The 17,216-nt window shown below is 50.8% G+C and overlaps 1 protein-coding gene across 5 annotated transcripts in view; it reads right to left on the bottom strand.

Annotated features, from left to right (window-relative positions):
* The window catches only part of CACNA1D (calcium voltage-gated channel subunit alpha1 D), a 322,500-nt gene that overhangs the window by 88,578 nt on the left and 216,706 nt on the right, over positions 1–17,216 (bottom strand). For 3 of the 5 annotated variants that reach the window (XM_060022694.1, XM_060022695.1, XM_060022693.1), the window contains exons 10-11: positions 3,805–3,892; positions 2,462–2,488 (exon numbers count right to left, since the gene is read on the bottom strand). In XM_060022694.1, coding sequence (XP_059878677.1) covers positions 2,462–2,488; positions 3,805–3,892 — 115 coding nt within the window. Of the gene's footprint in view, positions 1–2,461; positions 2,489–3,455; positions 3,516–3,804; positions 3,893–17,216 lie in introns of all 5 variants that reach the window. The other 2 variants (XM_060022691.1, XM_060022692.1) reach the window with 1 other exon arrangement.

Below are 17,216 nucleotides of genomic sequence, written 5' to 3'. Positions count from 1 at the left end.
ACAAATGGCATAGAAATGACCAGACCTCGTAAGACAAATTACTTTGGTTTTAAAATGCAACTTTTAAAAGCACAGTCGACTTGATCATGCTATCAGTTTCCTTCCTATGGCTTTAGATAACCCCATCATCTGTCATATGCAGTCCTCAAACCAGTTAGGAAATCTAGATATTCACAGAATCATGAGTTCGTACACATATGCAGTTCACGTGCCCACCTCGAGGCACGTGGATCTGTCCGAGCTCTCAGGGCAGAGAGACCAGCTTATCATACACATCTCTCGCAGCACCTCAGTCATCATGTGGAATTTACCAGGCAGCGAAGTGCTCCCAAACCCGAGTTTTCCTTTTAGGGAAACTTTCAGTCCTTTCTTAAATCTGGAGGTTCCTCTGGAGCCGGAGAGAGCTGTCGACGTTGAGTACTCCTGAGTCATCAGGTGCCCTTTCTAACTAGGGATGCTCAAAATACACCTTCAGGAGAAAAGCTAATATTGAATCATGTTTCCATACAAATAGAATGAGCTGAGCCAAAAAGACAAGTAGCGTGTCCTCTACCAATTCGCAGCTGCAGTACGTAATTAGAGAAAGTATTCTTTCCCTTAGCCCGTCTTCCTATAGGAAACGTTCCCTGCCACAGGATGGCTTGGTGAAGGGGGTCCCAGGGAAGGCAGGCCGAGTGGCAGTGTCAGCTCTGTCCAGCCTGTGCTCAACGATGGGGGGTGGTGGGCGCTTCCTTTAGGTGCTTGAGTCAGAAGAATCTCCAGGCTGTGTCCAGGGCTGTAGCCCTGGCCAACTCAGCTGCACCGATCTGCTAAGAACACTGTAACCCAGGGGCCAAAGAAAGAGTTGTGCCAGCTCTTTGGCAAGACCTGGAACAAGCAAGGTGCATCTGGTTACTGCTCTTGCTATGTGGTTTCTGATGGTAATGGCAGCTGGAAATATGATCACCAGCATAGAAGAAGTCCACTGAGGACACTAAAAACTGTCCCCACAAGACTGGGTTTCTCCTGTGATGTGTAATTCAGTACACATAAGCAAGGTGTCCTGAACAAGATCCAGCCTTGGTGGGTCTATTCACGCTGCAGTGACAAGTCACAGATGTCTCCCAAATCTAGGGGACCGTCTCATCCCCACAAACCCTGTACTAGGCACGTGGAGGTGAAGGCATGGTCCATGGCCCCTGTCCTTGAACAGTATACCGGGCTGTGGCAGGTAATTATAAATCCACACCAAGTGTTACACCCACGGTACTGGGTACAGGAGCAAAGAGAAGGGAGCTGCAAGGGATCTTTGGAAGAGTCGGGGAAGGCTTCTTCAAAAAGCTGAGGTCTGGGCTGGCTCTCGATAGCTGAGTAAGAGTTAGCCGGGGGGAGAGGGCAGGGCACTCCACTCAGCTCCCTCAAAGAGACTTGGATGGGAAGAACGGGTGTGGTACATTTGATGGCTTGAAAGCAGTCCAGAATAACAAAGTGCAGAGTCTGGGAAGGGTGTCAAAACATGAGACCATGTTTTGGTGAGCTGGGGGCCAAATTATGAAGGAATTTAAATGCCCTCTGGCAACAGGAAGTCCATGAAAGGGCTTTTAATTTTTTTTCTTTCTTTTCTTTTTTTGGCCGCGCCCCACAGCATGTGGGATCTTAGTTCCCTGACCAGGGATTGAACCTGTGTCCCCTGCATTGGGAGTGCGGAGTCTTAACTGCTGGACCGCCAGGGAAGTCCCTTTTTTTTTAAGTCAGGTTTACTGAGATCTAATTCACATATGGTAAAATTTACTCTATTTAGTTCTACAGTTTGTAACCACAATCTAGATGTAGAATATTTCCATCACTCAGTAAAGTTCCTTCATGGCACTTTGCAGTAAATCCACTCTGCTCACCCCAGTCCCAGAAACCACTGATTCGTTCTCTTTCTCTATTATTTTGTGTCATCCGGAATCCTATGAACAGAATCATACAAGTTAAGTTTTGTATATAGTGGTAAAACACTATTTCTAACTGAAAAATAATACTTATATGGAAAAGTATCAAACCATTGGTATACAGTTCAACGAGTTTTTACCAACAGACTGTGTAACCTGCACCCAGAGCAAGAAAGAGAACATTATGAGCAACTCAGAAGACCTCCTGAACTTCCTTCCATGGAAAAGCTTTAAGCAGAGAAGTGACAGGAAGTATCTCTCTTAGACAAAGGACGCTGGGAGGGGATGTAAAGGGTTGATTAGTGGGCACAACGTTGTTCATTGCTGCATCTTATTGGTCTGCCTGTTTTGGAGGGGGAGATCTTTGGCACCTACTACACTGTTCTCCAAGGCAGGTACTTACTGTTTACTGGGCAGATTGATCTTCTACATGAATGTTAGCGCCCACAGAGTGAAACACCAAGTCTAGGGCAACTCTATGTAAAATTCGGAAGTCTGCACATAAAAAACCCACACAGGCTTAAGTACAGAAAGAAGATACTGACCTGAGCTTGGACTTTGAGATGGCTTGACTGAAAGAAAGACAAAAAAGAATACGATTCCTGTTAGGAAGTCTTGAGGATACGCTCCCCCCACATTTCAGCAGAGATACCATAAAAGCCATGCACGGAAGCCTAGATCCAGCACCCCCGGCTCCCGCGGCGGGCCAGCTGGGGTGAGCGCCGAGCAGGGGGCCAAGCAAGAGAAGACTCTTAGCTGCCTGAGCAGCCCTGGCACAGGTGGTGATGCCAGGGGTTCTTCTCCCCTCACCCAAACTCCTCACACTGCAGCCAGCAGGCCCTCTCCTGCCCACAGCTCAGCCTCGCATCTCAACAGCAGCACATGCTGCTGCTACTACAGCAAAAGGAGCCCTGGGCTCGGAGTCCTAGCCCTGCTCGTCACTCACTGCGAGAGCCTGGGCAAGCAGCGCACCTGCTGGAGCTTCAGTGTGCTCCTCTGTAAAGTGGCAAGGCAGACCCATTCCCCGCCTACTTCATGCTATCGTAGGAGGGCAGGGCAAGAGAGAGGAGGCAAATCGACTTCATAAACGGTTGAGCTTCCTGCTCCGAACACATCATTTTTATGAACCTCTGCCAAGGAGATCAGATTCTCTTAAAAATGACGCCTGTACTCAACAGACATAAGACCCAAAGGACACCAGCAGAAAGCAGACAAAACCGCACGGGCCTCCCCCAAAGCAGGCGATGCTCTGCACGCCGCACGCTGCTGGTGCACCCGCTGCTGCAGCCCAGCTCGTCTAGAAAAAAGCCAGTGGGTGTTAGAGTGACGGCATCCTCCACGGCTGGGAGAGGGTGGTGCAGGGCTCCAGACAAAGTGCGTGAGCCGAGGAGGGCGGGGTCTTGTTATCCAGCCACTATACGTGAGGTGGGGAGACCCCGTGAGTGAAGGAAACTTAAACACGTAGCACATTCTATTCTGCCATACAAGCCCTTCAAAGCACTGACGCCAGCACCAGGCTCAGAGAATCAGGCCTTTTACCCCCACCGCCGACACCCAGAGGGCCCGGCCTTGGTGGTGCCTCTTCTTCTCCACCAGCACCTAGTAGACACAGGGGAATTGCTGGGTTACCCGGCTCAGCCCGCGGCAGGCTCCACCCCAGTGGGACAGACCGCTCTGAGGGAAGAGGCAGGTGAAATGCTGGGGGTCTGGGGCATCTGGGCTAGGGGGAGGACCAAGGGGTCCAGGGTGAGCCCGCCCCACCCCGCTTGCACCTGAGGCCATGGCTCCAGGGCTCCCCTGAAATCTGGGTGTCTTCCTCATATCTGCTTCTCTAAGAAGCCAGGAGGAGCTGAGAGTTCAGGGCACCCCCCCCTCCCACCCCACTCACCAGAGGCTCCCACAGCAGCCTTGGTTCTCGCCTTCCCCACTCACGTTCTCCGTGTTCACAGACTCCGTCTCACTGGTGGGCATGCTGGCTGTGGGGAGAAGAAACGCTTTAAGTGGTACCACGGATGCACTGTGCGCCCGGGGACGGGACAGATGTGATCTCTGCCTCCAGGCTGACCCTTGGGGAATCTGGCAAGAGGGCGAGGAGGGTGATGAAGGGTCCTCAGGGGTTTGACTGGCGAAAGGAAATGCCAAGAAGCCAGGCGCCTCCACAGCGGGGAGCCCTCATTTCCGTGATCTGCCGAGGACTTCCCACAAAGTCCCCCGACAGGAAGAGATCCTGTCCATCCAAGTTCCCAAGAGAAGAAGCCTGGGGACCAAACTGAATCCTGCCGCTGTGCCTGGCGCCAGCTTATTCTTCTGATTTCCAGGTTTGCGCTGAGAGGCCATCAAAACATCTCAGTTACAGCTACATCTTTTCTTGTCCCAACAAGAAGCACTCTAGAAAATCTGTAAACAAACCTAATATTTCACAAATTCTTATTTTAAATATACTGAAGGAGAGGAGGTATTATAGAGGGAGGAGTGCATGAAGGTACCAAGCATAAAATCTCTCTAAAAAATTAAGAATTTGACTCATTTTCCGTTAATCTATCTGATGTTCTTCTGCCCAGCTTGTGAAGCCAAGATGCAGAAGGTGCCGACCAAAGACACCGGCACTAGAGCACCAAGAAGTAGCCTTATGGGGAGAAGAAGGTTTTCTCTCAACCAGCGACCAGAAGGCAAAGCTGCCTGTGGTCCCAGTGCTACCAGGGTCTCTGGGCACATCTCCCTCCCCCATAGCACGATCCTGAGCAGAAGCGGAAGAAATGTTGAAATGCACCTGCTAGTGTCAGGTGGCCCTGGGACCCACCCAGAGCCACCATCTGGCACATGGGTGTTTTTTCTCCTCCACTTGATTCAACCCTAGAAACATCACGGACGTGTGCTGGAGACCAGGCAGCAAAGGAGATGCGGGACGCAGAGAGGGACTGGGCTCTGCACCTGCCCTGGAGGGCCCACGGGAGAGGCAGCCCCCCAGTGGACTTCAATCTACTGTGACAAGAGCTACCGCAGGGGTCTGACCAAGTGCGGTAACAACTAATTCTGCTCTGGGGTTAGGAGAGGTGGTCAAAGGTTGAAACACAGGAGAATCACCCGAACCCATGCACTTCTTCTATTCCTTGATGCATAACTTTGAACTGCAGTGACCTTATGGTTCTTATAGACCTAACGGTGCCAACAGGAAACCCTTTCCCCCTGCAAGCTCTGCCCATATGGTTCCTCTTAGGAAGGACGCCTTGGTTTCAGCTGTAAAACCCGGCAGTGGTGCCTGGAGTGCTGTGGGGCGGAGTCTGAGACCAGCTCAGGCACGCAGGGTGAAGGTGCGGGACCAGCGAGCTCTGTCTGTGCAGTGCACGCCTGCGGACCCTGCTCAGCGGGAAGACAGGGTGTGAATGGCAGGGATGGACGCAGACCTGACTCGAAGGGCCCAGAGAGCTGAGAAACATCTTTTCTGAGGCACTGAAGAAGACCCCTTCCCTTCTGTGAGCACCCAGGGAACTGAGCCTGCTTGCGAGGGGTGGGGCTCAATAGCTACCTCCAGGCACATTTAGGCAAAGGTTTCAAAAGTGAAGACAAAATGATCATTACAGACCCATATAACACAGCTGGTATTCTCACAGAATAACCTTTTTCTTCCTTAGTTAGGTCGAAAGAAACCAGCTACAAACTTTGATCCACTCTTTCACCATTCCATGCAAAAAACAGACAAAAACACCGCCCGCCCGCAAGAAAAAAAGCCCACAATCCAATCACAGGAAAACCTTTAACAAAAAGCTCCATGGAGAGATAGAAACACACACACACAGGAGGCTGCTCATGCAGTTCACTCCTGCATTACTGTTCCATGCTCTGACTTCAGCAGAAAGAGCAAAAAATCCTGAGTCAGCCAAGTTCATTGTCAGAGGTTCCTCCTACAGGTCACCCTTATCTTCAGGAACCGCACAAAGAAAAGCATGGTGGGAGACCCTTACAAACGTGAGCATGAGTCGTCTTTGTGGAATGTTCTTCTTGGTGCTTAGTGCCACCACTGAGAGGACAGAAGTTGAGAGCAGCATGGGGCGGGGGTGGGGTGGGTGGGTGAGGGCCCTCGGCCTCAGTTAGGTCCTGGCTCTGCCCCGGGCAGTCCCACCTCTCTTCAGGCTTCAGTGTCCTGCCTGTAAAGTGGGGACGCTACGTCTAGACTCCTGAGGGTCACTTCCATCTCTAACAGTTTGCCACTTCATGGTTCTACTATTAACCACTGTTAATCATACCGTAACTTCAGTCACTATTTCCGAAAGAGCAAACTTCTCCTGAACAGGCGAAAGCTTTGTGGCTTTTTACTCCCATGATGACATCAATAGAGTTGCTGCATTTCATTCCTGAAGCTTGTTTCTCAAATGATCCGATCCAAACAGATAAATTACACCACCCTGCCTAGGGGAAGGGGGGCAGGGGACGGGGAGGGACATCATTTTGCATTTCTGGCTCTGTGCCAACTACTAGTGAATGAAATGTACAAGCTGCTCCCTGGACTAGGGGTGGGGGTGGGGAGCTATGAAATAAAACTGAACTCCCCAAGCAGAAACTGAGGCTGCACTGCTGGAGAGAACCCTCCTGCTGGCCAAGCGGGCTCCATCCTTCAGGTGGGATGGGACAGTGGTTAAGGTGGGCTCTCAGGTTGGCCAGGTCTAAGTTTCACCCCACACGTGTGACCGAACATCTCCAAGGCTTCATTTTCTCATCTGTAAACTGGGGAGTACTTAACCTCACAGGGCTGCTGGCAGAACTGTAAGAGGTGAGATACAGAGTGGGTCTGCAGTGTTGGGCCATCAGTGAGGCCCATATATGATGAATCCATCATCTCAGAAAAGCTTTCCTGGAGCTCCCTGGAAGCAAGGCGACACTCCCTAGTTGGTCCAAATCCAGTGTCACTTCGCCCTGCCCACTTCTACTACTGCACAGAGGATTCTCTTTTGAACAGCCTTCCGCACTTCTGAACCAGCCTCGGCCAACACCCGTGGTTTGTATCTTTTCTGTCTTAAACTGAGTTACTTCTCATTTAGCCTGTTGTATGGAAAGCAACTTTTCTGGCATCACTGTTTGACACCTACAGAGCCATAGGTCCCTAATAAATAAATCTGTTCCAGAGTCACGTCCCTAGGGCTCAGGAGGAGGAGAAGAAGGGGCAGCTGGGGGAAGAGAGCAGTGACCACTCCAGAATGTGGTGACCTCATTTGGTCCTGGAAATGGATCTGGATCCAGTCCCTCCCCCCAGGCCGAGGAGCCAGGCTCTGGCCAGGGCCCTGGCACCCTTCCCGTCCACTCCAGCCTCTCCCTGCAGCCAAAGGAGTGTTTCCTTTTCCAGACATATAGAAGACACAGGGCCCAGTGGGCATAACCAAGGAGCTTGTTTGTACATTAAAACATTTCACCCTTCACTGGCACCAGGCATTCATTTTTGTAATGTTCATAAATTGATATGGATTTCACTTCACTTAGCCCCAATAGGATCCCATCTACGTTTTAAAAAATCAAGACAGGAGAGTCACAGACTGTTAGAACTGGAAGGGGCTTCTGAGATGACATGAGCAAACGCTGTGATTTCACAGATGAGAGAACTGACCCACTTGCCTTGGGACACGCAGCTCAGATGTGTGAGGAGAAAGCTCTCCTGAGTCCCTGCCACCGTGCCACACCACCCGTGTGGCTCTGGTGCATCCTTAAATACACTGGTGTATGTTTCAGTATTGGTACATGTTGGTATGTGTATGGGGATATACTTAAAACTCCATAAATCAAAAAGTTCCAAAAACCAGGCAAGCGTGTTACCCACCAGCCTTGCTGTCTGGTCCTAATTAGCCAGACCACTTCCAGGAGATCAGCCCAGCAAATGTGGGGAGTACAAAAATGCAGGTGGCACGGGGACTACTGGGACTTCATAAAAATGCAAACAGAAAGAATTATAAAAGCCCAAGTAAGTAAACCCAAGGACGAATGATCAGAACATGTGCCCCTCTCCCTAACCGGCTGCCGCAGCATCAGATCTGCCCCATTCAGGGTGACCTCTCTGTCGCCTTGAGCAGGGAGTCAGCATTCACTGCTGACCAGCGGCTAGGCCTAATTAGGGCTGCAACAGAGAGACCCCCTCAGACCTACAGGCACCAGACCCTCCTGCAGAAGAAGCCGGGGCCATCTGCATGCAGAGAGGCTATTAGTCCTTTTCCTTTACACGTTTCAGGAAACTTTAGAGCTTTGTTGAGGAAATTTTCATTTTTAAAACATGAATTTGAAAACACTTTTCAATGACTCCAGCTGAAACCAGGCACTAGAACAAGCCTGTCGCCCGTGCCAGGATGCTGACTTGCCCTGCAATCCGCCTGCGGAAAATCTGGGGTAGCTCAGGGCCTACGCTTTGCAGTTGATTCCAGGTACTGGGATCTCTGGGGAGAGCTCCAGGGCAGACCCTCAGGCTTTGAGTGTGTGTGCGCTGAGAAGGGGCCCAGAGGTGCTGCTGTCGGCGAGGGGATGGTGCCAGCCAGCCAGGAGCCCAGCACACCCTGGACTGCAAGTGAGAGTTGCCAGGGCCACCCAGGCAGCCTGGGCTTGGCCCCCGCTAGGAGCACTCTCTGTGGATAGCGGGTCACACTATTTCTCTTTAGGATCTAATTGTAGGGCCTGGACGCCATCATGGGTAATGCCACACAAAATAAACCAGGGAAACACGCTGTTTCTCAGGCTAGCACAACACCATCCTCACCAACGTGTCAACATTCCTCTATCTACCTTCTCTCTGAAGGACGACGTAATTCTCAACTATATCTGCCTGGTTTGTGAATTCAGAGGGAAGTCAACACACAAATACACGCATGCACACGTGCATGGGTACGCACGCTCAGGGGTCTGAATGAGCCTCTGTGTGGGTCCAAATAGGCAGCCCCCAAATTATCTTCACTACTAACAGGCACAGCAAAATCTCAGACTAACCTCCTTGAGTGACGGAGGCTACTGAGCCCAAAGCCTCTAGGACAGAAGTCAGAGAAGCTCGGTCTCTGCCATCGGTGGTACGGGGACAAGTCCCCTTTCTCCCGGGGCTTAGTTACCAAATCTATAAATGAGCTGTTGGGCAACTGCACCTCTAAGACCAATTTACCTCTGACCTGACAGAACTGCTGTAAAGAGGAAACACCCACAGGCTGTCTGATTTCACTCCCAGCACCAAGGGGGTTTCCCTTGCATTCCCCCACAGCTCAGCAAGGAGAGCAAGACACGAGCAGTACTGGGAAGCTGCTGCCCACCCCTCAGGAGGGTGGCCAGGAGGCCAGCAGTTGGCGCATGAGAACTGGGTCCAAGTCACCTCCGGGCAGAGCGCCCTGGAGAGTGGAACAGCACAGGAGGGAGCAGCCCCCGAGAGACCTCTGCCAGCCACGGGGCCAGGAACCACGGGGACCTTTGCCAAGTGAGCCTGGAGCTCGCCAGCCTCCTCTTGGGACAGCCTCGCTCACACATGTCCTGGGCCTCTAGGACCCTCGCTCCCCTGTTCTCCACGGGACAGGCTTTCTTGCACCCTCACGGGTCTCTTCTAGCACTTCTCTCCACGCCCCAGCAGCCTAAAGCTTCTCACTCTTTCCTTTCAAAGGCAGGGGGTGGCGGTGAGGTTAGACAGCTGAGCAGTGGCAGGATCATGGCTGCCCTCCTTGGGGACAGGGGCTCCAAAGCCAAGATCTCGTGTTTTTATCTTATTTTCATGACAAGCACGGGCAGTGCCACGACATCCCCTGGAGGAATCTGCCTGTGCTTGCTAGTGGTAACACGCTCAGCCGTCACAGGCTAACGGACTCTCGTTGCTGTAAAGAAGCCAGACTCGTGCTGGAGAATGTGGGTCAAGGCCAGACCAAGGTTTCTGTGTCTAAAGCAAGAATCGTGCCCTGATAGTAACTGTTTCTGTATGACCAGTGACATGGGGAACACAGCATCCCGACAAGGGCTCCAACCGCACTAGCATCACCAGGAATGTCAGGGGCCTTCTTTAGGGTTCCTAGGTAGCTCAGTCAATAAAAGACCCCCCGACCCCAACAAAATACAGAAAGTTTCCTGAAAACATTAGGCTGCTTCCTCTTCCTGCAGACCTCAAGGCTCACCCAGAAGCCTCAAGAATCCTTGAAAAGCCACGAGGCCCAAGGCCCCGCTAAGGACGGGCATCTACGTGCCCAAGGAGGGGTGTCTGCTCCCCTAGGACGGAAACCACTCATCTGCTCGTGACGACCCACCGGAGCTTGTAGGCGTCAGTCTTTGAAAACTTATTTCTCGTGGCCATCACAACATTTCCTGCTTAGCTGAAGCCCATTTTTCCTGCGGCGGCCTTCAGAGCCGCACCAAGCTTCTTCACGAACCTCTGCGGGCACTAAAGTCGCGAGAGTCAGCTCTGTCTCTGCCCCCAGACCTGCTCCCAGTCCCAGGCAAGTTCCTCCTCTCGGGGCCACCACATGCTCTCAGAGTGACGCAGGGCTCACATCTCACACTCAGTGTCCCTTCCCACTTCCGGGCCTTCTGAAGAGAGTAGGAATCTAATACAACCTTCATTCGGCCCATCCAGGACTTGTTCAAGTCCAGTTCCCATCACCGCTGCGCTCGGCATTCCCACGAGTGGCTGAGACCACGCTTCAGCAAACAGGGCAACGTGAACCCTCTGCTCTCCCGGCGGCTGGCTTTGTGTCCCTAAGTCTGAATTTTCTCACACAGACTCCTCCAAAGTCGTCTGGCCAGGGCTGACCTCGGTGACACTAACCAGGAGTGCACAGGCAAAGCCTTGTGCTGCTGCGGGACCACAGGAGTGGCTCGGGCAGGCAGGGCAGGACGCCAGTTGTTTGCATAACTGCCCTGCATGGGGATGGTCCTGACGCCAACTCCAGGGCTTCTGATGAGGGGCTATGTTAAGCATTAGTCTAGAGCACAGATAGATACTCAGCTGTTTCCTACATAAGCCCTTTCCCCATTCCCACTTGTAAAGGCAAGGGGATGCCCAAATCGTAGCATCCTAGAAGTCTGCTTTTAACTTCATTCTCGAAACTGACACTACTAGCTTTAGCCTGGTCCTGGGCAAACCAGCCAGAGATTGGAAGACCCAGAGGCCATGTGAAACATGTAACCTGGAAAAGAAAAAAATCAATCAAATAACACCACTGGAATTTCCAAACAGTTTAGATTAAAAAGCATCATTTGGGGGAAAGTGTTTAAAAAGTCTGTCTTCCAGTCTAAGAATATTCGTGCGGAATTAAATAAATTTTCTGAGTTGGTTCAGCTGCTTCTTTAAAAGGTACAGTTCAAACAGAGGAAACTGCAATGCTATGTTGGCTAAGTCACACATCTGGGGGAAAGACAAGAGGAAAACAACACGGCCAAGTTTCAAAGAAATCAAATGAAAACATAGGCATCTTACAAACACAGCACACAGCACATGCACCTCACACCATGCCCGCGTGTAAGGAAAAGGCATCAGAAGTCTGGGGAGAAGAGTCTCCCAAAGAGAAAGTTCAATCTCAGCATTTTACCGTGATCTTTAGCCCTGTGTTGGCGAAAGCCGCAAAACCTCCTTTTCTTCTTATCCTCATTTAGCAGGTCGGCCAATGTGACCCCTTGGGTGGAACACAGGCAATTCCATTATGCTTCAGTAGAGAGCAGCAACAGCGATGCCAGCAGGCCCGAGGACGCCAGAGGTGGTCCCATCCACGGGCTCTGATACACAAACCCCAAAACTACCCCCCTTGCACGGAGAAACCCATAGTTCAGGGTCTGACGGGGAGAGCGGACGTGCACCTTCTGTAGCTAGTATACATAACGCCGGTCTTCGAAAACCTGTCCTAAATAAACAACCAACTAACCCAACTCTGGACAAAGGTTCCCAAGGTCTGGCTTCCCCTGTAAGAAGGGCGTTAGGGAGAGGGCACTTCAGCAGGAGTCTTGGGTGCTGACTGGCTCTGTGAGTCCAGCCAGCATCACTATATGAGGCAGGACACTAGGGGTTCAAGTGGTGGTCTCTGGACCTGGACAGACCAGGTCTAATCCCAGCCCTGCCACTTACTGGCTGAACGACTGGGGACGTGGTACCTGATGGTGGTACGAAGGTGAAACCTCAGCTTCTTCACTTGTAACAGGCTAATAACAGTTGGACCTGCACTTCACAGAGTTGTTCTAAGAGGTGAATTGTAAATATGGTGAAATACAGCGATACGAGCATGGGCGGGGCGTAGTCAACCATGACAACTCCCCTGTGGCCACTGGGGCACGAGAAAATGATTCTAGGGTCTCCAGCCCCACGCAGCTCTGTGATACAACGGCCACTCTGGTGTAGAGGCCACACGCCCCTGGGCAGTGCAAGGGCAGCGAAAGGAATGGCGGGTGGGCAAGGGCGTGGGGGAAACTTGCACGCACGGCTGGTGGGAACGGGAAGTGGTACCGCTCGGCATAACACGTCCATTTCTGAAACGGGCCTCCTCTGGGCCCCAGCAAAACCCTTCCTGGCAATCGCTCCCATGGGACGAAGGGCACGGGTGGTCGCCCAACTGCTGCATTTGGGGGGATGAGTGGCGGCGAACAGGCAGACTGTGGCAAAACCTTGGCTGGAATCCCAGCTCTGCCACTTAGCAGGCATGCGGCCCTGGGAGGCTGCTTACTCGTCTTCCTCCTCTGTCAAGTTCTGGTCTCAGAGCTGCGTGAGGAGTAACAGACTCACGTACCCACTGCCTTTAGAGCAGTGTCTGGCACAGAGGAAGCCTGTGATAGAGATTATCTGGCGCTATTTCATTCAACAGGTAACCACTGCGAGCTTGTACGTGTGACAAAGACTGTGCCAGGGGCCAGCCACCCCGTGCAGAATAGAAGCAGACCCCATTCCTGCCCCCACGGAGCTCCCAGTCTCGTGGCACAGGAAGAGAGCAACCAGACAATCACACAAACAAGCATAAAACTCCAACTCTGACAACTGCTGCAGCCTCCACGTGCCCTATAGATTACCCAGTCCACTGCGGCAGATTTAAACTGCCACTTATTGAAAGTAGCCAAAATGTTGTCTAAAAAAACACAGAAAGATGTCTACGGCACACGGTTCAGTGAAAGGGGCAAGTTACAGGACCATCTGTGCTGGGCGATCTAACGGTGGGGACCAGTGAGCGTGCTGTCTGTGCAAATGCAGGTTCTCGCGTGCACAGATGAGGCCGGAAAGAACAGGCCCCCGTTGCCACACCTGCTTCCCTCTAAGAAGAGGGATGAGAGAATGGTCTTATTTTCTAAACTTTGATATTATATGAATTCCTTACAGTGGGCAAACATTGCTTATGTAATCAAAGTATATTAAAAACAAACACCACCCTGAGTCGGGACTCCACAAACCTGGCTGCAGTGCCCGCCTTCCTTACCATGGTGGGGCAACCATCCCCAGGTCCGTCTCCCACCAGCTCCTGTGAGGCCAGCCCCGGGCAGACGACGGCTCCCAGTACCGCCCAGGGGAGCGGGTGTCTCCCGTAACTCCAGCACCGGGCCCTCTCCAGAGAGGGCGGCTGTCCTGGATGCATGTTTACCATATGCAGCTCTAACTGCTGCTGTTTGCTTTACACCTTTTACTTGAATGTTTCCCATTTTGAACTTGCACCCTGAGGTGGTCTGACTGTGCGGAAAGCAGTTTTAGAAATCAAAATTTGAAGACACAACCTTTCAAACAGGACCAATAAATCCCCACGCCTTGTGCTTGCAAACAGCTACGGCATCTCTGGTTTTCTGCCCACCCCGCAAATCAAACATTGCAGTCAAAGGCATCAAGGTGGCATGTGCAGCAGGGGGGTGCCAGCTATGACAACCTTGTACACTGAGGGGGCAGCTTCCCAGCGCGAGGCGGGCAGGAACAATGCTCACAGCCTCCAGGACAGCTGATCTGATGAACAGAAGACACAGGCTCTCCCCAGTGGTCAGAGTTGGAGTTTCAGGTCTCCTCCCCTCTCTTTCTTTGGGCATCAAATATTCCCACTTACAGGGATTATTGATCATTCACAGTTCCCACAGTAAAATGCCTTGCTTTTCTGGCCAGAATCTTAGAATGAGCTTCCTTGAAAAGGATTACATTATTTTTAATGCTACTTTTTAAAAAAAACTAATCGCTGACAATGAGAAGAGTTTAAAATAGAATTTCAGGCTTTCAGATTTTAATGGTCCCAGCAAAACTCCATTGTTAACTCAGAAGCAGCTGCATACGTCTAAAAACATCACTTTGAGATTCGGCAGAGCCTCTTAAGAAACTTGAAGCTCAGCAAAAAGTTAAATAAATTATCCTTGAAAATTTCCCAAAAGCTGAGGAACTAACTTCCAAGGGAATCTTGCCCATTCAGTTAATTGTGTAACACCAGCTTTCTATCAGGAAATTTAGGGAAATGGCGTTGTACGTAATCTGTGGACGCACAAAGCCAGAGCTACCTGTCACCGTAGCTACCAGACAGGCATAAAGGAAGGAATGTCTCTCCTTCTGTCTTCTTCCAAGTGTGATATTCAGCGTGCTGGCATTCAGGAGTCCCCAACCCTGGTGTCACACTGGAACCTCCAGGGAGCCATGCGTGGGTGCCACCACAGACCAGTGAATCAGTGTGGGGTGGGGCACGGCACCAGGATGCATCCTCACTCCCCAGGTGACTGTCACGTATTGGGTTGGCCAAAAAGTGCCTTTGGTTTTTAAGCAAAAATAAAAGACACATTTTTCATTTTCACCAAGAACTTGATTGAACAATGTAGTCAGCCTTTTGTTCCACTACCTTCTGCCATTTTTCAGGCAACTTCATAATTCCATCTTCCCAAAACTTTTTATCTTTTTGAGCAAAAAACTGTTCCAGGTGCCTTTTAACAGTCTTCCAGGGAACTGGAAATTTATCCATTAAGAGAATTTTGTAAAGACCTAAATGAACGGAAATCCGAAGGTGCAATGTCTGCTGAATACGGTGGGTGAATCAGAACTTCCCAGCCAAGCTGTAACAGTTTTTGCCTGGTCATCAAAGAAACACGCGGTCTTGCATTATCCTGATGGAAGATTATGCGTTTTATGTTGATTAATTCTGGACGCTTTTCGTCAAGTGCTGCTTTCAGTTGGTCTAATTCGGAGCAGTACTTGTTGGAATTAACCGTTTGGTTTTCCAGAAAGGGCTCATAACAGAGGACTCCCTTCCGATCCCACCATATACACAACATCGCCTTCTTTGGATGAAGACCGGCCTTTGGTGTGGTTGGTGGTGGTTCATTTCCCTTGCCCCATGATCCCTTCTGTTCCACATTATTGTACAGTATCCACTTTTCATCGCCCATCACAATTTGTTTTAAAAACAGAACGTTTTCATTACGTTTAAGTAGAGAATCGCATGTGGAAATACGGTCAAGAAGCCTTTTTTCATTTAACTTATGTGGAACCCAAACATCAGAGCAATTAACATACCAGCTGGTGCCGATGATTTTCAACGTTTGATTCGGATATTTCGAGTATGTTGGCTATCTCCCGCGTGGTATAACATTGATCGTTCTCAATTAACGTCTCTATTTGATCACTACCAACTTCAACCTCATGGTCTACCTGACCGTGGAGCATCGTCTAGCAGGAAATCTCCAGCGTGAAACTTCACAGACCACTTTTGACACGTTCGATCGGTCACAGCGCCTTCTCCATACACTGCACAAATCTTTTTTTTGCATTTCGGTTGCATTTTTACCTTTCTTGAAATAATAAAGCATGATATGCCGAAAATGTTGCTTTTCTCTTCCATCTTCAATATTAAAATGGCTACACAAAAACTCACCAATTTTGATGTCTTTTTTTAAATGCACACTGATATGACAGCGGTCACATACAGTCTAACAAAATGGTTTTGAATGAAGTTGAAGACAACTAAGTGCTACCAGAGCCATCTTACAGAAAAAGCCGAATGAACCTTTTGGCCAAACCCAATACAGCCAGAGTTGGGTACCACAGATGCAGACAGTAGATCAGAGAGAAAAGATGATGTGAGTGCCTCTCCAAGCACCTGATTTGACATCTGTTCTCTGACACCAAGCATCACCAAACTAGAAATGGACTTCAAAGGCCAGAAGGCTGTGCTACCATATCTCGAAAGTGACCGAGTCAACAGATCTGTTTTCCGTCAACACTTGAGAACCTTATAGTTCTTCAATATGAAAGTACAGGGATGATCCGAAAAGGGGTCCTCATCCTCAGGTTGAGTAGAGATCTAGTACTTCTCCAAAAAGAATTCTGTTTAGGTCAAGTTTTCTTGGAGTTTAACGACAACAGCAGCAGCAAGTACTGTGACAGCTATGACGACTCTCACCAGTTATCGAACATTTAACCCTCATGACCACTCTGTGAGCAAATAGCTTTTGCCCCTTCCTGCAGGCAAGGAAACTGTGCTCAGAGATGTTCGGTGATGTGCCTAATACTCCAGTCCAAATTCCAAGTCACCAAACTCAGCTGCAGCCAACTCCAGAGAAGGGACATCAACGTGCCTCCTGGCCCCGCCCCTGCCTTCGTTGGGCTTAAGACACCTGCTGTTATTAATGGCTTCCAAGAGTCCCCTTGGTCTAGGCTGAGCCTCAGCCATCAGGGAGGCTTCTTCTCACACTGTCAGTTAATTCCTGAATGTCTGGGAAGAAACTGTCCCAACGCATCCATGACCCAACTGAAAAGGACAGTCGATGGAGTTAGCATCCTGAGACAGTGTGGACACAGTCAGGAGCCCGAGCGAGTGCCCCACCCGTTTTCCAGAGAGAATGCAGGGCAGGGCTGGGGTCGGGGGTGAGTCTCACACACTCGGGGAGGACAGTGGCAATGCCCACACTTCACTGCCTGCCAACAGGTAACAGAGACCAGACCTGGTGTGTGCAGGTGGTAAGTCAGCCACTGTTCGCTGGTGAGGAGGACCACGTGGGCCGAGGTGAGCCATTCTCCCCTGTGTTTCTGGCTGTGGCAAGGAGGAAACGGTTGGCGGCCACGGGAGGCCCCAGGGAAACCCTGACAGCACTGCTCCTCCAGAAGGTCTGGGCTGCAGGGAAGGTGCTCCTTGGGAGGAGGCTTGGGGTCTCTTCTCAAATCAGTTAAACCTCAACACGGTTCCCACAGCCTGGGATTTACGTCTTCATTTCCAACCGTCATCCGTCAAGGCTCTGGGACTCTGACAACTGGGGAAATACTGTAAGCCTCGCTCCACAGGACACCCCGGCACCTGGCAAAGGAGCTGATGAAAAGCCAGGGGGCGCTGGAAGGAGGTGCCTTTCTGGACCAAGCACCGAGCTGGTCCTGCACGTTCACTT

This window comes from Delphinus delphis, chromosome 10 (genome assembly GCF_949987515.2).
Source record: "Delphinus delphis chromosome 10, mDelDel1.2, whole genome shotgun sequence".
Classification (NCBI taxonomy): domain Eukaryota; kingdom Metazoa; phylum Chordata; class Mammalia; order Artiodactyla; family Delphinidae; genus Delphinus; species Delphinus delphis.
This window is presented reverse-complemented; position numbering and strand designations above follow the sequence as displayed.